We start from the raw sequence: 24,117 nt of genomic DNA, 5'->3' as shown, positions 1-24,117 counted from the left end.
CCCTGAATAGCGTATGTCTTTTATGAAATACCCTCAGTGCTGTTTAAATCCTCTCTGTCATTTTTTGAACTTTGATGCTAATACACAGTCAACAGTAATCATATTTGGGTATTTTATTGTCATGGTATCAATCCAGAACATCCACAGAAATCCTAAAACAACTTCTGTAGTCTCACTTCAGCATCTGTCTTGATAATTAAAGTATAAATTCAGTTTAGATCAATGTTCTTATACATTATCTTATATTTATTCAGGCTGCATCAAACTGTATTCAGTTGTCTAGTACATGTCTGTTGGGTTATATATCTCTCCTTCATTCATCCTATTCTATTTTCCCAGTCTATTAACATCTGGAAATTTAATTAACATACTTTTACAGTACTGATTCTCTCATAATTGAAGATGTTAAATAAAACCAAAAGTGACAGGAAGCCTCATGGAACCTTACTGGACAACAATCTCTAGACTAAGATTGCCTCCAACTTTTAAGATTGCTGTGCTGATTTTTAATCCAGACTGAAGTGTTTATGGTCACATTTCAAGACACTTAAATTTCTATCAAATGCTTCAACATTTGCAAATACTACACGAATTACACAGCATTCATCTGCAAATGCCAAGTATTTTGTATTCATGACTTTCCCTTTCAGAATTACAAGAAAGGTGACATAGTTTAGATAATTAGCATTTCTCTACTTGAAAATATGTTTAGGCGTAAAAAGATCAACTTCTAAAATTAATTTTCCTACATTCAGAACTCTTGGTTAAATTACAAGACTTCCACTGCTCTTACAGAGAAAAAAGATCATTGTTTCACACAATTCCGGATATTTATAACTACTTCATGTACAAACCAACTGTTTTCAGTTGTTTTTCTAGCAAATCATCCTCAAACAACAGCTTATGTACTTCTCGCAGACATATTTTCAGTGTTATCAAATATTCTCTGTTTTCTCGTATCTTTAGCTTTAAAATGGCACGTTTATAAGCCATTTCACATTAAACCATGGGAAGCCCCCTGAGCCTGTTTCCCTGCCACCAGTGCCCCAGGCAGTCAGAGCTGGTGGGCTCTGCCAGGAGTGGGGCAGAGGCCGGGCCCCGGCACTGAAAACACAACAGCGTGGTCTGGCAGATGGGAGATCTATGCACCAGGTTGTGTCCCCAGCCACCACAGAAATGTAGAGAAACCACACTTGGCTGTGTAAAACACACAAACAGAAGCCCACTGCATGCCAGCACACCTTTAAGAAACATAGGACGTTATGTTAGCATGCCTACGATCAAAACTGGAAGAATGGATAAGAGAGACAAGAATGCAGGCAAGCCACTATGAAAAAATCTTGTAACAAAGCAGAAGAAAGAAGAAAAGTCTTTACTTTCCTGGTATAATTTTCAGTTTCTTTTAATAGAACCTAAGTTTCCCATTTCCCCAACCATGACTGCTCAATGACTTTGAAATTCAGAAATAAAAAAAACAACCTGCCACAGTCATATTTTAATAATGAGGTAATGTTAAATGCTTATCTTGAAAGGCCTTTAAAATAACAATCTTCCTTCTCTTTCTCTAATATTCTTTCTTCTTACTTTTGAATACTAGGATCCAGGAAGAAAATTATGATTGCACCCTGAAACTCAATTTACTTAGACACTGACTTTTAAAGCTAATTAGAGAAAGATCTTTAAAACTGAAATTAAAATTTAATTACCTTCACCCTCTCTGTCTCTTTTCTCTGGGCTCTTTTCTAAAATGCAAATATCTTTGCATGCCAAAAGAAAAGACAAAAATGTCAGATTTTACAAATGTTCTACTCATCTCTGTCAAAAAATTGTGTTTCAGTATATTTTAATGAGCTGCAGTCCCAGGGTTTTGGGTACATTCTTCATGATTTCCTTAAAATATGCTGGATTACCTCTTTGCCTATTTTCATGCTACTGCTACATAGGTAAGAAAAATGCACTTCTAGTCCACCAGATGCCAAAATTTTTGCAAAAATTTATGTCTTACTTTTTCAAACAGTTGTGTGACAGTAGCAAACATCATCAACCTTGCTACTCCTGAAGTTATTTTGCTTTCATTAAAGATCATGCCTTGCTAATACTACCATGATTGCTATTTAGTTATATTATAACAAAGACACACTTTCATTCATTCTCCAGTGCTAGCAGGAGTTTATAGTGACAGGAACAAATTCCTGGCTGCTTTGAGTTGATAAAACTTCAGCACTCTGAGACACAGGAAGGAAGCTGGCAGCTATTTTTCTTACCACAACTTTGAAACATCCCCTGAAACTTAATGGAAAAATTCCTCCTGTTACTAAACATAATACAGTGCTATGAAAACTGTTGATTGTTTATGGTCCAAATGCTTTGGGCAGGCTCAGAAAAGAAGGAAGATGTTTGCAGCATTTGCCTGGATAGAAGAGAAAAAATATAGATGGAACAATAGGATTTAGACAGTAACTTGAAGAGCTCAGTTGGGAAGAACAAGGAATGTTATAATGTGTATAATACACAGTACAATCCTTTCATCAGTGAGTTTCAGTCAGAGAAAACCTGCTGTGGTTGCCGATGTCATGACCCCCTTCCAGTCCCCAGGCCACCACTGTGCTTTTATGTGAGGAGGAAAAGGGCTGGGGAGAAGTGCAGTACCCTGCAGCACCAGATATTAGGGGTTCAGTACTACTTGTAAGCCTAAGTCCATTTCTGACTTATCAGAGAACAAAGTTTCTTTCAACATATGTTGCCAACACAGCCTTGTATATCACTACATGACCTCATGTGTGAAGTGAGAATTCCTATGTGGATCATTTGCAGATGTCAAAGAGCTAAACATACTTAATTGCAATTCAGCAGGTATTTGTGTAATTAGCAAGAGATTTGTCACTACACAAGTCCTTACAAAGCTGGCACTGGAATCTCTCTCCTTCCTTACTCTCCATCCAAACCTAATGCCTCATTCACTGGCTCATGAATTACATCACAAATTGACTTGACAGAAAAGTAAAGGCCTGCAATGCCCAGAGGGCTCCAGAGCCTGCAGGCTGTCCATCAGCATCCCCTCTGTGGGAACTGCCCACTGAAGTAAATCCTGAACACCAGTCACTCCCTAGGAAAGAAATGAAAACCTGCAGCATTTCTATCAAGGTTCAGAATGGGGAAAAAAAACCCCAAACTTCTGAATTAGTAAGAAATCATGATAGTACCATCACTGAACAGTCTAGTGTGTACACAGGGTATGGTAAATTAAGGGTGGAAGTAGGTATCCTACTGGTATCTTAATTACAGGAGCTATGAACAAGTTCTGCACGGTGGTTGTTTATCTCAGTTATTTCTGAAGCAGTAAAGGAAGAGTATTTCTTTGTCAGCCATCAGATGAATGCTCAGTCTTTGGAGGTGTCTGGCTGTTAATCTGCTACTTCTCCATGCTCGTGTGGAGAAGTCCCTTGTCACTCAGCAGGCACTTGGCAATCCTCCTTTTCAGGCTGGGGTGAGCATGGCTGGCTCCAGCCTTGCTCCACTGCAGAGAAGTTCAGGAGTCATCAAGAACTGAGCTGGGGGGGTTTTTGAGATATAAAAACAATCCTGTATATCACAGGCCACTGTCAAGCTGGAGAAGGCAACAATTTGGGGATATCAAATATCCCCAAAGTGCCCAAAGTGCCTGGAAGTGGATCTGAACCTGAGTTATACAAACTCCAGATAGCTCCACTACAGAAATTATTTCGACTGATTTTTAACTGAAGCATAATAAATAGAACATGTGGGAAGGAATAGCCTCTATGCACACAACTGAATTTCCAACACAGTAAACAAAATTTACCACATTTATAATAAGACAGAATGAACATAGTCCTGAACTTCTATTAAAAATTACCAACAGCTTCTGCAATTTTAATGGCACTTACTCTTGTCTCCACGACAGAAACATTTACTAGGATTATTAGAAGCATGTTGGTACATTCATGAAACAATGCTCTCATTATCAAATGCTCTTGTTATCAAATATCTGTGAGTTAACATTCCACTGAACTCCTACCTGCTGCTGATCACCAAGAAGAGCAAAAGATCTCTAGCAGAAGTAGGAAAAGGCCACATCATGCCACCCCATGTGCTCAGATAAACAATATTTAGCAGAAGGCTCTTCTGCACGCAGGGACTAATACAGCTCAAAGGCAAAGTACAGAGCATAAAGATCTCAAGAATATTATTTTCTGTCATTCAGTTGCAAGTATGAAGCCGAATTCCCAGAGACAAATCAAACATTTGCGTGTTTAAGTAATGAGATGAAATGCCACCAGCCCTCCTCATCCACAGGGGACATGGCAGTGGGGCTGCCATGGCCATGACATGGGAGGGCAGAGAGTGCTGCTCTCTGCAAGTACAGTGATGTTGTGCCTGACCTTTCCTTGGGGTAGGAACAGAACAGTCTGGGAAGCTGCAAAGTTTGGTGACTACACAAAACTAATGGTGACCAAACAAGGTCTTTCCAACCACAGAGCAGAGAATAAGAAGCTCCAGCTTCAACACAACATGCCAAAATCTCATTAATTCTTAACATTAAAGATCACCTTCTGCTGAAACCTCCAGTGTTCCCAGTAGCCAAGTAGTAAGACAACTTAGACTGCACTGGAAGGTCTTGTTAAATTGTTCAGATAATGTCTACAATGGGACAATAACACATAATAATGTCTGCTGTTCCCCATAGGCTCACAGACCAGCAGACATCCTTAATTCTTTTTTAGATATCCCCTTAGTGTTTAAAACCATGCCTACTGAACAGTAGGAGACTAGTGCTGCTTGAAGTATGTGAAAAGTTGAGCATCTTTACATGTACTTTTCAAAGTCTCCTACGACAACATGGAGCATAAATTGTTCCCTTTTGGAAACGAAGAGCATTTTATAAATCTTAGAAAAACTTCAGCAATGTCTTTTTTCTTTTTTTTTTTTCTTCCTTTTTTCTTTTTTTAATTTTTATTTCCCCTCTGGTTTTATTTTCCCCCATTCCTCTCCTTTTACAGCCCTGGAAACATGCAGTTACACTGCATGCTTAATTATGTGCCTCTCACTCGATTTTTTTTACTTTACATTGCCACATCTGAAGAGAGTAAAAAATTATTCCTAAAAGTTCAAAACCAAGAATAAGCCAATAGAAAGAGCTTCAACTGAGGTTCAAAAGGAAATCTTGCTACATGAAAGACAGTTCGTGAATTTTTGGATCAATGACTTTTCATGCTTGCAGTTGCCAAATTTCATTAGAATTTGTGATTGGTTCTAGCCCAGAGATGAAGATCATCTTTCTTAGTGGAGAAACAGCTTTAGCCAGAACTAACAGAAGATATTTACTGAAATACTATGGTATATACCTCGTGCCAGAATTTGTCAGATTCCCAGCAGCTAACTTTTCCAAGCTGTTTCCACACCACAAGGCTCCCTCCCTGTCTCATCCTAGAATGTGCTACAATAATTTCAAGTATCTGCATGAAGAGAGGGCACATGAGGTGGACAAATTTTATTTTACAAAATCTATAAATATTTATTATTAATATTATTATTAATAATTATTTTATTCTATTAAGGAATTCTCATTTTGCTTCATTCTTCAAAAACTATTAATAAGGTAGTTATTTTTCTGCAGCCCAAAATATATTGATACACTGAAATGAGAAAAAGAGTGGACTAGCAGTATATTTTACTTGGTCTCCTTCCATTAGCATGCGTAATTGGAGGTTGTTGCTTAAACATGAGGAATGCCAACAGATTGCATGGAAAATCAATAGCCCAGGACAGGTTATCCTGGAAATGCTCGGCAAGTAGCCAACTGGACAAGAGTACTCTGCAAAACCCTTCACACTCTGCACTCTACACGAAGCAGAAGAAAACTGGTCTGGCAACTGACTGGTTGTTTCTGTACCTGAACCCAGAGAAGCACCTTGTGCACTTGTGTACCTTTCTCTCTCCCAAGACCTCCCTGCAGAAAGATTGTAAGTTAACAAATGCTCTACTGAGGATGGGCAGAAGGAAAACCAGGAAAACAAAGGAACTACAGTTGTTCTAATTCCCATGAGCCCATGGCCAGGATTGCTTTTCGCTTGGGCTGATGGACAGAGTGCTCACTTCCCTCAATGCTACACACCCAGACACAGCCCCACAGTGTCAAGGGTAACAACCTCAGTCTGCAGGAAAATGTATCCAGGAGCAAAGCAGGAATATGGAAGGGTCACTCTCCATCCAACTGCCAACATGAAGATGCAAAGGAAGAGCTACTTTTCTAGCTAAGTGCCCCAGCTGCACTGGGATACCAGGAGAGCTCTAAGAGCACTATGGCATCCAGTCATTAACATCCATGGGCATCCTACTCACCCTGTACCTGCATACCCATAAGATCCTCCTGTTATGACCAAAAATAAAATTCAGTGTAATAATACTTCAAGCTTATGTTAATTCTTCACAAAGGCTCTGTGAAATGCAATTCCTCAAAATTTTCCACTCCCCAGAAGAAAGTCACCTTGCATAACCAACAAAAGAAAGCCACAGAGAGAAGAGAGCCATCTCCTGTACTGATGGAGCTATTTCTTTAACCTACCTGAGAGCAAAGGTTTTAGGGAACAAGTCTTATTATCATAATTTTTATATTACATTATAATTTAGAGCATTTCCTAGTAATAAGACCTTCCTATCATATTGATTTCATTCCATGCATCCTTACATGGCTTGTGCAAAACATCTGGCCATTCACAGAATAACCACAAGGAACATGCACAACTGTGAGTGGAAGAACACTCATAGCCTCCCACAGATCTCTGCAGTGTGCACCACACGGTCAGTGTGCTTCCAGCAGGAACCACCTTTGTTTTCTGAAGTGCTTAGTTAAAAATCTGAAAATCTACTCACAATATTCTCATTCTACACCATTTTTACATTAAACATGGTGATTCTGATTAAAACCACTTTAGTGGTTAATAAAAGTAGCTACCTTGTGTTGTAAGTAAAATAAGAAAGCAGAAAAACAGGTCATTATTGTTCAGCTACCTTTATGTAATCTCTGAAGGCAGAGTATTTTTACAACTATATGAGAGCTAGTATATTTAATATTTAATATGAGATGTCAAAAATCTACTGCATTAAGTAATATCTAAGATACTCATCACTACAAATACAAAGGCTACCTAAGACAATGCTCCTGCAGATGTTTTTTAAAGTCATTCCAGAAAAGTAAACTTGTACTCCTACAGATACAGATATTATCTTTAGTTTAGATTTTGTCTGTAGAAAAACTGAAACATCATCTTTTATATAATTCACATAAACAGAAAACATACTTCTGAAATGTTTCTGAAACTAAATAGTTGTCTGAGGACAAGTTCATTACTTTGTGTTCTTCTCTGGAATTTTTAGAACTATTTTAGAAGTTATTAATTCATGACAGAGTTCACTTTTTTTTTTCCCCTGGTCAGATTAGATTTTGATTTATGTATTTTTCAAGCTTTTGAAAATACTTCCAAAGGATGTTTTACATTCTCATTCTCAAGTTCAAACTTAGGAGAGAAAACTTAGCCATTGGTCATGCAACACATACAAAATTCAAACCTTCTCAACAATTTTAAAAAGGAAGCCAAGACTTTGCATACATGGGAAATGAAGCCTGAATCTCAATAATGGAGGGTGTTCTATCCCTTCCACAACAGAACATTTTCAATAAAAGTGGGGGGGGTTTATCAAGCAAAAGCCAAGAAAATAAAAGACCACTCACGGAGGAACAACTCCTGGCTGCAGGTATTACAAAACACTCAAGGGGGGACAGATTGGGCAGCATCTTGTTCCATGCCCAGCACCAAGCAAGCCTCACAAACTTCCCTCAGTTTTTATCATCACTCAGAAACAACCATCATTGTACTTTTTTTGTGTGACTACTATGGCAATTCTGATTTAGGAGAAGATTAAAATAAACCAAACAGATGTATGTGCTTTTTCAGAGATGACTAAAACGATTTGTGCAAAGGAAGGTTGCTCTCATGTTCCTCAGAAGCAGCTGGGTTATCTCAAATATGAATGTTGGACTAAAACCACCTATCAAATGTAAAGAGTTTTTTACTGTTTCCACATAGCTGAGGAGAAAAGCAGTTAAACATCTTGGACAGCTCTGTTGCTTCTCTTCAGCAGCAACATCTCGGCAGGGCTGGAAATGGAAACCAAAACTATCCAAGCCCATGGGCACTCAGATGGCCACACTCCTCACTCCTGGTGGGCACAGGGACAGCACTGGCATGTTGGCCCCTTGGCCTGCTAACTACAGGAGAAAGGAGGAGGCAGAGACCATGAGACTGAGAAATGATTATGCTCAGCACATCCAAAACCTGCAGGGAGGTACATAATATATATCTCCACCGGGTCACTGGACCAAGCTGTCACAGATCACCATAAAACAGTCCCCTTTCTGACCACAGGCATTTTGCAGTCCTTGTCCCTGTGCACGTTTTGTGCTTTAGGAAGTCCAGTGACACACACTGAGAGGACAGAGAACCACCTTTTCAGTAAACAGCACTTCCCAACACCCTTCCTGAGAGGTTTTTAATGATTTTGATTCCCTTTTCACAATACAGCAGAGGAAAAGGAAAGAGCTGGACATCATACGCTTTGAATTGCATTCTGGTGGGATTCACTTAGAGATGACTGAAGGATAACAAGCTTAATCCACAAAAATATAATACTAAGTTCTTTAACAAAATACACTTTTAGCAGATTTGCTATCAAAGAAAACCGACCTCTCTGTTCTCAAACTGAAGGATTAAAGTCTTTGCATGAACAAAACAAACACAAAAATTCTTGGATCAAAATTCACTCAGCAGCATGAGCCTGAAAAAATTTTCCTGCTGATTTACTACATGGCAGTTTGCTTGTCTAGCCTTTCCAAACAGCAATCTAACATCAGTGTGAGGACAGCAAGAGGGAAAATTGCTGCCTAAGTGGCAGGTTTGTTATTGTTTGACAATTCTAAAGAGTTCACTAGAAACTTCTAAAAAGAGCATCTTTAATTCCCTGAAATTACTGATAATCGGCCAAGTGAATGGAGAACAATTATGAGGAAAATTGAATGCTTCCAAATGCCAATTTGCTGTATATCCTGAATGAATATTGCATAAGCATTTCTAGTGTCTTGCTGTAAAAGCAAAGGACTAAAATCCTAAGCCCACAGGCAGTCTTGCATGGCTCTCCTCAGAGATTTCTATATCATCATTTTTGCATTTTATAATCATACTCAGCATTTATGTGGTGACTTACATATTTAACCTATTTTTCTCTCAAAAACCCCCACCACATCTGTCAGGTAAACTGTCTTCTGCATTAAATGTTCAACAATAAGTAGTCACACACAACAGCATGAAGCCCCTAATACAGCCAAAGATATAAGCTGGTTTTTCCTACTAATTAAGTCAGAGCACACTTGAAGCCATTCTTGCAAAATACAGTCTTAGGAATTTTTTGTAATACAGCTATGCCAGCAGTTGGCCATGAAGGACAGTAAAGAAAATAAATACTCTGGGAAGAAAAGGGCTTAAAACATCCATTTTTTTTATCTGAGCCAAAACAGATCAGTTTCTGTTAAAGGGCCAAGAAAGCATTAAAAGTTAATCCAGAATTTTTGTCAGCCTCAGTTTCCTGGGTAGCAGCTGATTCGCTAGCCAGTCCCACAGGAGAACATGACCAGCCCAAGCCATGGTGACTCAAACACATGCTGTCCATCCTCCACTTCCTTCTGCACCAAGGAGGAGCTGAATCAAAAAACAAATGCAAAAAAACTTTTAAAATAATTTTCTCCTTTTAATCCTTAAAAAAATCAAAGCACACAACAAAGCAAGACAAAACAAACCTAACAACACACTCCCCTACAAACAAAACGTAGGGTTATGGATGAATGGGAAACCTGGCTGCTGGAGGGTTTGCAGGGGCAAAGGGTATTGGAGCAGTATATACAGATTTCTGTGGCAGATAGGATAGGAAGAATACAGAATTAGTGGTAATGGAGAATGTAAACAACAAGAGACCAGCTGGAAAAAAAAACTGCACAAAAAATGTTAAGAAAACAAATACAGAAGAATCTTAAAATGAGAAAAGCATAGGTCCAAGTATGCAAAAAGTCATTTCCTACATGCATTGCAGCTCTACTGTGAGACTCCAAACAAGACTCATAACTCAAATTCTGAAGACACCTTGTGATCATCCTGTCAAACACTTATATAAGCCCAGGTACACCATGCAATAATGTCTGCATTTAGTCTTTTAACTTCTGTTGGAAATACAGAAAAATATTGACTTTAATTTCAAGAGTATAGGAGACAGAGAATCCATCAAAGCCCCAGGACTGTCATTTTTAAAGCTCCACAATTCAGAGAATCTCTTCTATGTCAGACAATCCACAGTTTGTGTTTCTGGAAAGGTAATTCAAAATGTCATCATGCACTTACACAAATCTAACATTACACACTACCATTCTTCATTTTGTGATTAACACCTGAGAACTAACAAAAGTGCAATCATGTGGGATTATCCTTCCTTTTCTTGTCTTTATCTTTTTTTTTTTGTCTTTTTTTTTTTTCTTCAGTTTCTGGCATGAACCAGGTCTCAGGTTCTACAGAGAGTTTTGCAAAGAGAAAGGGTGAGCAGGAGGGCAGCAGAAACCTACTCACTTTCTCTCTCATAGTCATACATCATTTACATGGGTCCTAGGGTAACTGTTTATACAGCAAAGTAACATCAAGGAAACAATTATGTATTTTTATTATTTGTCCCCAGGGAGGTAAGCATTCCCTGCCACTAGCTCCTCTTCCTGCCCTCCCCCCTCCCCTTTTCTGATCCATACATCTTTATTCTTTAATTCTTCATGCCTTCTCTTTTCCATTCTCCTTCTGTTTCTGATCACATACTGATACAAAGTGGTTGCCTCCTTACTAAAATTTCCATGAGGCATCAAGTTAACCCAGATGCACTGGGTTCTCAATCTGGAAGTCAGCAAATGGAAACGGAAGGAACATCAAGTCACCAGCAAACCTTCTCTGAGGTTAAAGCCTCATCCCATCACATGTGCTGAGCATCTCACGTTCTGCAGCTTGATAACTACAGACAGAAAGCACAGAGAAGACAAAGAACCTTCATCAGCAGCCCTACCTTTGACATTTCCTCACTTTTCATTGTTAAAAATGACCCTTCAGGTATCTGACAAGCAAATGATAGAAAAAACAGTGAGGGAAAAAATCAAGGAAGGAAACACAGAGCAAACAGTTTGCATTGCAGTGAAAGTAATAAAATAGTTATGACTAAAATGAAACAAATGTATTTAATTGGGCTGGTCAAAAGGAAAATAAAACTGAATTAACCACTTGTATCTATGGATGAAAATTACAATCCCTCTAGCTAAAACTATGACTTAAAGAAATTTTTCCAAGGAAAGAAATGAAACACTGTATTTGGTTTAAATGTTACACATACAAGGACGTAAAAAGGAGGAAAAAAAAAAAAAAGAGAGAGAGAGGAAATGCAAAAAAAGGCAAAAAAAAGCCCCACAAATACAGTTTTCCTTACAAAAGCCTCTTGATATAGTATAAGATGAATTATTAGATATAATTACTTACTAACTTACTAAATGCTATAAAAACATGTGGTCAGTGAAATGCCTTCCTCCTACAGATGTCTGAAACTCTGATCCTTTCCAAGGAAATTCTAACTATGTACCTATCTTATCTGCTTTCATACAGAAAACACCGAAAACATGCTGTTGTAGAACTCCAGACATCTGCCAGATCTGGGAGGCATAAAATAGAGAAAAATACAACATTGATTCACAAGGACTCAGTGCCTGTTAAACACAATTGGATTTGCAGAGAAACCTTGAAAGCATATGTACTGAGAAGATATTTAAAACATCTGGCAAAACCTGGATGAGGGGAGGAATACAAGCCCACAACACAAGAGCAAATTAAAATACTTCATTAAAAATATTTTTCACTCTTAGTAAAACATTCCGACTTTGAAAAAGAAAAACAGAAACAAATGGAGCAAAATCTCAGTCCTGGGAAAACTGAGAAACTGAACCTGGAATATGGTACATACAGCATAGCACAAATTGCTCACGATGAGTGAATCTGATGTACTGCCTTCAGGGTTTGAGGAGTAATTTAATATTCAATTCATCCCATAAAAGGAATTCCATGCAAAAAATTCACACGCACGAAATCATTCTGGTAAAACACAGAATGAAGCCTCCTAGAAGCTGGCTTGTACACCAGCAGCCACCCAGGCAAACAGCACATAAACAGCTGCATTACAATCTCCCCTGCAGTGACAGCCATGGGGAACGATATGGAACTTCCACACAGCAGTGAAGTCACACACAGGCTTGGCTCTCCCAGAGCTTGCTCTGCTGGGCTCACACCCAGTGAGCTGCAGCAGGGACTGCAGGGTCCAAGCCCAGCAAAGCACACACTGCCCCCAGCCCTGCTTCCCTCCTGGGCTCTGGGGCACACCCTGGGCACAGCAACCCTCAGCAAACCCACAGCCTGCACCCTCAGAGGGCAGCTGCTCCTGCACCACTGAGGACAGGGCTCAAGCATGCACTGCTTTGGTACCCCCATTTTCTATGGGTTCTCTGGATTTGCTACCACCACTCCACACTACTGCTCAGCAGTTGCCAAGACACAGTTTCAGATAAAACTCTTCAGCTGACAGAAGAAATACACAACCAAGCTGCAATAAACAAACATCACTGAGTATTTCCAGCTGCAACTTCACTGAAGCTTTTTCACCCTGCACTTTTTGGGCAATAGGTTTTTAAACAGTTCCATTTTCTCCTCCTCCTTCCCTCCATTGCTGCTTACACATGGCTTCTCCTCCTGGAGCTCCTGGAGCAGCACCCTGGCAGTGACCTCTCCTCGAGCCTTCAGCTGCACGTCCTGCTCCCCCGGTCACTGCCGAAGCACAAACCAGAAATAATATCTCAGTACCAGCACTAACTGCAAACAGATTTTCCCCCGACCCTTTATGGGTGGAAGAACTGAAAATACTTATTACACTGTAATGTTATGTTTTAAGCAACATAACAAAGAGCTATGGGAAAGCAGGATTACGGGAAGACTTTGCCTCCTTGTGTTTTATTACTTTAAAGGTGAACTTAAAACAGAGGTAGAGGTAAATCATCTACATGTACAAAGCTTACAGAAATATTGCCTACTCTGTCAAACTAGAGCAGTAACTTTATTCACTCACTTAATGGATATTTCCCATGGATAAATGTCATGCAGTTCATTTGACAGAGCGGTTTCATGGTTTTTTCACGGCAGTAAGACCTTCATTTTTATTTATTTTTCCATGAGTCAAGAGCCCAACTAAAATTTTAAATAAAACATGAAGAGATTATACTATGTAAGACCCTTCAGATGGAAATCATTGTGAAAGTCAGGCAGTGTTTGACCTACAATCTCTCTGTCATCTAATGAAAGTCTTAAACATCAGAACTCAAAATGTGTTGGAATAGAAGCTAACATCATTTTTATATTTGGTGGAAAAAGCTTTCATATACAGAAAACCTCCAAAAAGCCCAAAAACAGAGAGACAGAGTCAGGACTTACTGAAAACACTGAAAGACTTATTTGTGTACTATATATGGCTGGTTAACAAGGCACATGCGTCCATTTTTCAACTTGTTAGAAACTGATAAACATAATTTTGTTCTTTTATAATCTACTAAAAAGAACTGCCAGCATTGCTTCAAATGTTATTTCATTTGAAACAGTTTCAACAGTTGTTGCCCATCATCCTTCTGTCTGTAAACTTGCAAATGCATTAACTTTAATAGCCTGTATTTGAGGGATGCTCCTTTACACAGCCACCCATTCCAGAGGCTGAGTGTGTATACACAGAGAACTTTCCCAAGTCCACAGGAGCCAGGATACCCTGAACATCAGGAAAGGCAGGATGGCTGTAACACCCTGCACAGTGTGTGAGGGAATGGCGTACAGAAACACTCAACTGCATAGAGCAGTGAAAACAACTCACATGTTTCAGACCTCATTAACTCCACATCATGTTTATTCATCCAGGTTTGGGCTGGCTTTCAGTGCCACATGGCATCTCTGATGCTTCAACATCTAAGAACACATGGCAAGAAAAAACACAGCTGCCCCTTTGCAGAGGTCTACTCGTTTGGGACCAGCACCACAAAGTGACCAGATACCAGTGTCAGACCCAAGGCAGATGGCACTGTTGGTTTAACCATAAAATTCCATCAATGTGTCTCAAACCCAATCTGACCCTGAAAGAAAATTGAACATGGGACTTTCTGTGTTCATGACATACTGTCACCAACCCAAATATGCTTCCCAAGCATAATTAGGGTTGTATAGAAACTTCCTGGGGCCATGCAAGATTGCTCAGTAAGTAAAACTGAGGAGCTGTTTGCTTTGTAAAATGCCACCTAGCCTTTCTCTTCCAAATTTGCAAATGACCTTTTTTAAGGTCATTTGGCTTAACAAAGGCAACATCCTACTTCATGATAATGTTTTATTTTTTAAATCTTTCATGTAAGAATTTATTTTCACAGTGTGAGTTAAATCACAGCCAGAATGGGATTTGCAGACATGTATTTTGGAACTGGTCCATTTCTCTCCCAACAAGAGAGATTAGCCAGTCCACCTATTGTAGCCAATGGTCCATTTCACCCTGAAATAAGCTGCAAAACAGGTCAGATGAACACACCCTAAAGGTGTCCAAGAATAAGAAACTGGGTTGCCTTAAGCATTTAGCTCAGATACAGAACCTGAAGTCTGTTGGTATTGTCCTCATCCATCAAGTCTGCTTTGAATCAGCTATTGCCCAGCAATTGCCAAAAGAGTCCAATTTTCCTTTCAGCTGTGAATATGAAGAGTGCTGTACAGAGAACTGAAACAAATCCAGTGCCTCAGGATAAGGTTTTAATGGTTGACCAAAGTTTGCTTTGAGAAGCCTCGTTTCTGACATACATGCACAATATTTGGAAGTTAATGCAAGCTTGCTCTTGCTGTCTTTGTACAACCCTTTACCGTATGCATGCGAGCGGTAGTAACATTTTAACTTAACCTAAGTGCCACTGTTCATTTTTGTTTGTAAACCCACAAGGTCCCCAACTCCCTGCCTACATACACAATTATTTCTACTTTCTGTCAATCCAAATCTATTGGTAGAATTAGTTGCCTAAATTCATAACAGAGGCTGGAAACACAGACCTGGAACACAGCTCGAGTTCATTCACTCCAACCCTAAACAGCCCAGCTCTGGCATCAGTCCAGACAATAAAAGCAAGGTGGGAACTGTGTCATGAAGGGGGATCCCATCTGTCCTTGCAGTGTCACAGAAGGGGAGCTGAGCTCAGGATCCCTGGCTGCAGAGTATTGGGGACACTGGGCTAGACCAAGCCAGGCCAAGCTGTAACAACAGGAGATGTGACAACAGCTCATGCCTGGTTCTCAGCTCAGAACAGCTCCATGGGCTGAAGCCCAGCCTCTCACCTCCACAGCATCCAGTGGAAAAAAGAAGAAAGTTCTTCTAAATACATACACTTTATTCTCACCCTGAATGCTTCATCTGCCCCTAGCATAAACCCACAGCATTCTGAAGCTGGCACTCATCTTAATTGCATAATTTATTTAAGATTTACAGAAAGAGATAAGTAGGAGAAACAACAAATTTTGTCTTTGTTTCAAGTATGAAATGAGGCAATAAATTAATGGAAAGTTATTTCTCACCTACTCCTTTATTTCAATATCATGTTTCAGTCCTTTTCAGGGCATGAGAGTAAATAATAAACAACCCTATTCAACTATTAGCCATCTGTCTCACTCTCATCCTCCTCAAAGGAACATGTCAAAAGACACAGAATTTAAAGCAACTTTTTTCCCAGTAATCACCCAAAGAGATGGACTATCTCCAAAACACATCCCCATCTTAAAAAAAAAAAAAAGAGTGTGTAAATCTACTGCAAATGTAATAAGGAAGAGAGTAAGAACATCCCTGGTGAATTATGAACAAAAGCAAGCAACAATTCTCACACTGAAGTAAAAGTTTATCCTAATAAAGGATATACATTAAGTGTAATATCTTACAACATTGAGCTTGTGATCAAAAATATCCACATGTTTTTCTGGCAGAGGGAGACATGCACAAGGTGATGCACTGAACACAGAGTAGCACCACAGATGTTGTGGCACAGAGCCCCCAGCACACACCCCTCTTCATCAGCCCTAAAACACCAACCCCACAAAATCAGCCTGCTTAGGACTGCTTAAGTGAGTAATTAAGTACATTTGATAAACTTTGCATCCTCTCCTGTTGAAAGATTTCTTGTGAGTAATGAATGACAGTTGCCCACCCTTCACACCCCTTTTAAGACCATTCCTGATGCCTCAAAGCAAAGCAAAACACAACTGGGATACCAGTTACTGTTGCAGAATAGTGGCTCTAGATGTTAAGGATGCTTTGAAGCATACTGTTTTATCACATTTCAGAACAAGTATCTATAAATACTGCATAAAGTTTTAGAAACTGTTGGGTGAAAAAAATGTAATATGTACATATGTCTTCATAGAGTAAAAAATTCACAGAGTGGTTGTCTGTATTGTGAGAAAGCATTCCCTACTCATTTCAGATTCAAGTTCCTTTGCCTTCACTGTGCTCCTCATTTGCTTATAATGAAATTACAAGAAACAGAGGAGCAAGCAAGAAAGTATCTATCAATATGACAGACTTGAGCAGCTACACTGTAGCACTTGATTGGATAGAATGGCATCATATTTTTGCATACACAAAACTAGAGTTCAATTAAGGAAAAAGTTGCCTTTTGTTTAAAGAATGGGAAAATAAACCCCAACAACCACCACATGACTGCTGAAATGTCTGAGAATACAGCTCTGATTTCCATAATAGCTTGTTGTTCAAGTGATCATTAAATCTATTTAAGATGTCAAATTTAGACTAATATCTAAACCTGACTTCTTAAATTATTCAAATTTAATACTTACATCTTCATAATCCTTCCTTATTATCTCTCTTGTACTATATTCTCTAGCTATCTGATATATCTAACCAGGTATCAGATACAATAATGTATTTTTATTACTTTTTGTTATTACTGTGTGTAGATAGAAGTCTTCACCATATGGAATAACATCTTGAAATGCACCACAATTACTCAGGTTTTCCCTAGAGAATCAGTAAATTCTAAAATTTTTTACTTTATTGGTTTCAGGGATTTTTTTAATCCCACTAGAAGTAACAGTATTTTGCTTGCTGGTATACCAAGAAGATTGAAGATATTAAAGGTTAATTTAGAAACTTAAGCAGTTTAAAATCCATTTGTTTTTACAAACGTGTCACAGTCTCATCAAAAACACATGGTTTTTAAACTGCTTAACAATCCCAAATTAACAGCAGAGCACTAAGCTTGGAGAAAACACCAACTGGAGATCACTGAAGTCAGAACTGTGCTGTACAAAGATCAACTTTAGTCTCATGGAAGAAAGCAGCACCTGGTACTGATTTTTTGACTCAATAACTCTGGCTTTTAAACAATCATAGCCCTCACAGAGCTTTAGGGATAAAATGTGATAAGAATTCCTGAACAGCAAGAGCACCAGAAGGTGAGGAAACAGACTGCTAAATCCTCTCAAACTCCAATGCATGAGAAACCTTCTTTATTCAGATGCTAACAGCTGAGGTGCAAGCCTCAGCTCAAGGTTCTTTTTGTATTATCCAATACAGTAAAAAAAAAACTAGGAGAACCTGACAAGGGAGTAACAGTGGGAATGATGGTTTGGAAATCCTTTGTATTTCATTCCTGGAACTTCACTGGAACGATGGGCACCTGAACACAAATGGAGGTTACCAAGGAGATACACCATGGAAAGCTGAGCTGACCCAAAACTCGACAGACAGAGTAGAAAACCTCCCCCTGACTTCAGTAAACACTGTATGCAAAGCCCTAATCTTTCATTATTAATGTGGATGACTTTCTCTATATTTTGTAATCAGCTATTTAATCCTAGAGATAACTGGATCTGATAAAGCTTCTAACATCTGGGGTTTGATGAACTCATCTTTCTCTTCCTCCATTTCTGATCTCTCAATTCCTTAGTTCTTCAAAATTTGAAAATATTTTTATTTCCATACATAAAAATGACTCAGAGTTGTATTAAGAGTCAAGGAGACATAAACAAGAATGAAAAAGTTTCTAGTGGCCATATGTGGGAAAGAGTGCTGAAACGATCATCATTTTTGAGACCAGAACAAATATGAACTCACCTCTGCAGTTCTTTGCCAACACACTAACATGTAGTGTTCCAAATCATGAAACCAAAGCCCTTACCTCATAAATATTTACATATTAATTCTCAAAATATACATTTGGGACTCTACATAAATACTTGTATCAAATCAGTGAAGTGACATATTCAAGGCAATTTTGAAATACTTGAAATTCACACATTTATGCATTACCATCTTTAAATGGTTTGCTTGGTGCTGGATTTTTGGAACACTCAAAATTGAGATGCAAAGACATACACATTTTTACAATGGATGCAAGAAATGGCTCAAGTGGGGTCACTGAACAGCCCAATGCCTTAGGCAGGAACAGGACAGATTGGCCCCAGCAGCCCTCCTGCCTCAGAGCTCAGCACAGGACAGTGACAGGAGCACACAGAACCTGCCTCTGAACCATTCCCACAAATTCTGCCTTGTTACATGAGGCGTAAACATGCTTTTTAGCCCTGTGGGTTACAAAAAATGGCTTTTGCTCAGGAAATGCCAACTCTCCTTCTCTTATCAGACAGGAAAAATGAGAAAAATATCAACATATTTGAAGACTTGGATCCTACTTTTATCTTTCCTTAACTAAATAAACCAGTCCTACCAATTCATCATAGTCTCCAAAGCAACTTATTCTTTCTGCTCTCTTTTGACTCTCTCCAACTTGCTTAGAACTTCTCCATGGCTGGCACCACAACTGATCACTCCAGCTTAAGCCTTCCTGTTCACAACAACAAGCCCACAACAGCATTTGCTTTTGTTCTTTTGAACAGGGTGTGATAATGCACCATATTTCCAGGACCCTTCTAAGAGTATCGAGTTCTTTGCTGTTCATTAGTACTGCTTTGCAAATTACCTTTTCCTTCCTAAATGCAGCGGCTGTGCCCATCTCACTGATTCCAAAACAGTTTACCAAATGTATCAAAAGTCAATGCTGAGCTGAAACACTGTGCCTGAAACTCCATCTTAGTTTTTTATGCAGTACTTTATATTCCAGTTCAAAGTTATTAAAATACTAAACAGTCCTTAAACTAAGAAAGCCCTCCAGGACTATACTTGATATGTCCTACTAAGTTGTCAGTGAACAACTAAAAACTACTCAGACAGCAGAGAAAGAGACACAAATTCAAAGGCAAGCAAGGTCAGGAACTTTATGATAGCAATGAATTCACAGTCAAAGTCTGCATGCATGCTCTTACCTGTGAGAAATAGACTTGTGCTGATTGCAGGGTAAGAGCACACTTGCACACAGGGAACCTTAAAGCAACAGCCACGCTTCTGGGTAAACAATGATGTGAAGCTGCAACAATTTTATTGCTTCTCTGCCTCTACTACATCTTCACAGCCAGCTGTGCACCCACTTCACAATATTCTCACATTTTTTTTTATTGCTGTGGTTCTGTGGCCAGAATACAAAATTGATGCTGAGAGTCCTGCTAAAATATATGATACAGATCACCTGAGCATATAATTCACTGGAGTGCACCAATTCCAGCTAGCTCTTAGTAATTTCTTAGGCTCTCTGGCCAGTACTCTGGGAGATACTGACCCTCTGGCCTTTAGGAGAACCTTATATTTACCCCATATATATCTCATTTTTAAGGAACTGAAGCACCTATAACATATCCTGAAAACAAAAGCAGCAGTCTTCTAAAATGCACAGGCAGCTGATTTGTGTCACACTGGCACAAAGCAATACAATACAAACCAGGGTGGGAAGCTGTACATGCACAATATGCTTGTACACCTGTCTGCTAAATATGTCACTTTGGACATCATTCACTTTTACAAGGAATAGCTCCGAGAAGCAAACAGTTTACTTTTATTAATTGCATTTGTAATCACAGAATGACAAAGGTTGGGTGAGATCTCTGGGGGTTATTTGGTTTAATCAATCCACACAAAAAAGGACCAGGTGGACCAGGCTGTTCAGGGCCATGTTCAGGCATGTTCTGCCCATCTGCAAGCACATGGAGATGCCACAAGTTCTCTGAGCAGCTTGTTTGGCTCTCCAGGTGAGAATGGTTTTCCTTATTGCCAACTGGCCTTCTCCTTGTTGAAACTCGTGCTTGTCTCCAGCAATAATGTGCGTATGTAAGAAGAATCTGGCTTCATTTTCTCAATACCCTTCCATTAAACAGCTGAAGAAAAAAAAAAAGATCTTCAAGCCTCCTTATTCCCCTAAAGGGAAAAAAATCAGCTCTCCAAGCCTCTCTACCTCTCTTATAATGTTTTCCAAATAATGTTATGTATTAAAAGTGTTTTTTCACTGTATCTGCTGAAATATTCAGAGAGACTTGTTACACATAATCACACCAAGACAAATAACCAAGGGTGGTCTTAGTTCTTGAACAAGCTAAATAATTTAAAAGGAAAACAAGACAAAGAGATGACCCTTTTCACAATATCTCATGAAGCTGAAAAGGGATTTTATTTACAATATTTAAATGCAGTCCTGTGAAACAAACAACTTGGTTCAGGCAGTGCACCCGCTGCTGAACTGTCACTGCCTGACATCCTGTCTTATCTGCCAAATTGCTCATTAGGTTTGGCAATTTTCACCTGCGCCTCCAGTTTATATTTCAGCAGGGAATAAACATCAGTCTGCTTTAACAATCTTCTGCAGTGAGCTTCCAACCTCTTCCCAGAAAACACGCAGGCACAACACAAAAAACGCCTTGTGTACTGTATGCTTAGAAAAAAGATGCAGCTGAAGCGATGAAATACAAGAAGAAGTAGTTTAACTTGGGTAACAGAAAAGCAGTAAAAAAGAAAGAGCCAGATAAGAAACATAAATAAATCAACTGCTTGTATCGATGAATTGTGTTTTCACAGCGCAAAACAACACAGTGGGTATGGGCCAGCCTCATTTTTGTTTCCATGTTTATATGGGAAGATTGAATTTGACACACACACACCCTCCCCGACATGCAAAGTACAGGCTGTGTTTGTGCATGGGAAAAGAGGGACTCCAGATGAATATTACTTTTCCAGCTGGACCCGATCTAGCTAACCTTTCCCTTGCTGGGAGAGGAGCGATGGTGTGATCTATAAACAAACAAAAGGGGTAGCATGGCAACCAGAACAAAGAGAGGAGGATCTCAGCAGGCTCTGAGCCCCAGCCTAAGGCAGGGAGCTGCTGCCTGGGAGCAGAGGGTGCAGGTGAGTGGCACCACGGGGGCACAGAACCACCGCGGAGCCCAGCCCGCCCCGCCAGCCACTGCACCGGAGATGTAAAACAAAACGTCTCAAACGCTATAAACCAATTTCAGACGGAATACTGTTTTTCATTTGTTAGAAGTAAAATATTCACCGCCAACCCTGCAATTAGCTGGAAAATTACAATAATTACAGCAATTTTGTATCCCATCTCCAATCCAATTAATAGATATATGACCTTGTCAACATGTAATAATCAGGATCTGCATCTACCACAAAACTGGATGGGTTTTATTTGCTGAATAGAACTTACACAGTAAGAAGATAATTATTTGAAATACTGAGAATACCATTTGTATGCTATGCTTCACTTCACAAGTTATAAAGGAAATACAATGAGGATAGTATTTCCATTTTCAATGTATATTTAAATGAAATTCCTGAAATAGGTATGTTTAATATGGGATAATATTACTGCATTGGGATTCCAAGCCTGTGGTTTGGAACATTTAGAACCCAAAGTATATATCTGTCAACATTTGAAAAAAGGAATTAGATAGATAGGAGAACATTTCTGATTTCTGATAACATATTTATTACAAATTGTTTAACATACTTTATTTGGGCATGCTTCTATAAAAAGTGTCAAAGCACTATAATTCGTACCAACAGTTTTAGAAGTTTTCTGTATTGCTAAAGACCTTTGTGCTGAAGGGTCTCAAACCCCTTTTTGGTCATCTTAGCAATCAGTGAACTAGCCAACTGTTCCATGTATTTTCCAGAATGACACCAAATATAAGTGAGCTGTCCAATACACCATTGAGTTTTAGCTGTACTATATGATTTTGATGCAGTAAAGTTCATGTATTGTATAATTCACCGGATAATCTCACTAAGGAGAAAATGTGTATGCATTTGCCAGCTCTAACCCCTACTAAGTTGAGAACCAAGGAGGACAGTTTTTTGGCTTATGCATGGAAATGATTTGTGCATTTAGCAGTGACATACTCTAGTGACAGCAAAATGGAAGGGTCTTGAAACTCCAGGATACTTCTTTATTCCGCCATTAATCCTTCCCTAATTTAATTCTGTGTTGCAATGAAGCACAGTTATAGCTTGAAAAGACACATATTCAGCTCTATGTAAGCTAATTGTTAAATGCTATTCCCTTACTTTTACAGAAAACATACTGGTACAAAAACCCTCAAACTTAACAGAGTGGTAACTTTTCCATTTGCATTTTACCTGACTGTTTAAACACAGATTTTATCCATTAAAAAAACACCTACACAAAATCAATCTCTTGGAAATTACACATTGTTTTAAGCAACATATCCGTAAAATATCAAAGGACTGATAATAACTTCTGCTAAGAATTTTCTGGAGTGCCTATTTCAAAAGTTCCGTAAGCAAAATGATAGACGCTACACATAAAAGGACACAATGCCTTACCCACATTGTCTTGTTTGCACAGTACTTTTAACAACATGAAAATTACACAGTAAATTTCATTAAATAATTTTTCTTCTTAATAAGCTCAAATATTCAAAGAACGTGCCTGAGCAAGAAATGTGAAAAGTAATTCCTGCTATGTGGTTTTCCAACAAATGTTCACCACATTGAAATAAACAAAATAAAGGGATGTTTCTGGCTGCAGTCTCTGCTTTTTGAAGTACATTTTTGCAACACAGTAAACGCACATTTTAGTAGGTGCTTTTATGGAAAGGTGACAGCATAACCTAGCAACATTGACAGGTTAAGTAGAAAGTGCTCCTATCTTTAGTTTCTTTTTACCATTTTGTTCATTAAATGGAACAAAACTGGCAAACCGAAAATTACACCATGCAGCAACTACATTTGGAGATACTGCTGTGATTTTCAGTGTGAGGACAATTTTAAACTGGCAGCACAGAAGAAGCTTATGGCTCCTAAAAGCAATTTATAAATAATTTATTAAAACAGAACAGGTTTGTTTACTTGCATGCAAGAAGCATTTACGCAGTTTCTCAGTTCTGATCAGCTTTCGATAAGGACAGATAATGAATCACTTTTCCCAGCAGCATCGATGGGTAACGGCACTTGTCATCTTTGTAAATTTAGACAAAACACATTGAGATACCAAGAACATTTACTCACTTGCACGAAGGACTGACGGGGTGACCTCAATTTCACTTGTTGCTTGGTAAGGCTGAAAGGCCGATGCTGTGTTGGAGCCGAGCTCACTGCCAAAAATCTCCGGGCTCTGCGTGCCTGTCGAGCTGGCACTGGTGCCATCACCCCCATGGTGTGGATCTTGCTCATCAAACACAGCCACGAGCTGTAAATGACAATTTAATCTACTGTTAAAAAAAGAAAAACCTCAACACAATCAAAGTGCCATTGCAGATCAGCATTTCATTATTTCTTTCCACCAAGGAACATGGAGTGTCTATCAGCAGAGGCTCCGATCAATGCCTAGATCACAACATCATCAGCCCATGGAAAGGCAGCCATTAATTGGATACTATAAAGGGTCATCAGCTATGATGGGACATGAAACTCATCACTGTGAGCCACAGAAAGAATGGCACCAAGTCAGGAGACCAACGGTTGCACCTTCCCCAGCAAACCACTTAATCTTACCCAGAAATG

General features: G+C 39.0%; 1 protein-coding gene across 12 annotated transcripts in view; it reads right to left on the bottom strand.

Moving 5' to 3' along the window:
- PARD3 (par-3 family cell polarity regulator) overlaps positions 1–24,117 on the bottom strand; it is a 444,272-nt gene that overhangs the window by 271,009 nt on the left and 149,146 nt on the right. For 7 of the 12 annotated variants that reach the window (XM_083880506.1, XM_083880515.1, XM_083880507.1 and 4 more), the window contains exon 3: positions 23,623–23,803. In XM_083880506.1, the coding sequence (XP_083736632.1) occupies positions 23,623–23,803 (181 nt within the window). Of the gene's footprint in view, positions 1–12,869; positions 12,960–23,622; positions 23,804–24,117 lie in introns of all 12 variants that reach the window. The other 5 variants (XM_083880512.1, XM_083880509.1, XM_083880504.1 and 2 more) reach the window with 1 other exon arrangement.

Source organism: Zosterops lateralis, assembly GCF_965231275.1.
Source record: "Zosterops lateralis genome assembly, chromosome: 1".
Lineage (NCBI taxonomy): Eukaryota > Metazoa > Chordata > Aves > Passeriformes > Zosteropidae > Zosterops > Zosterops lateralis.
This window is presented reverse-complemented; position numbering and strand designations above follow the sequence as displayed.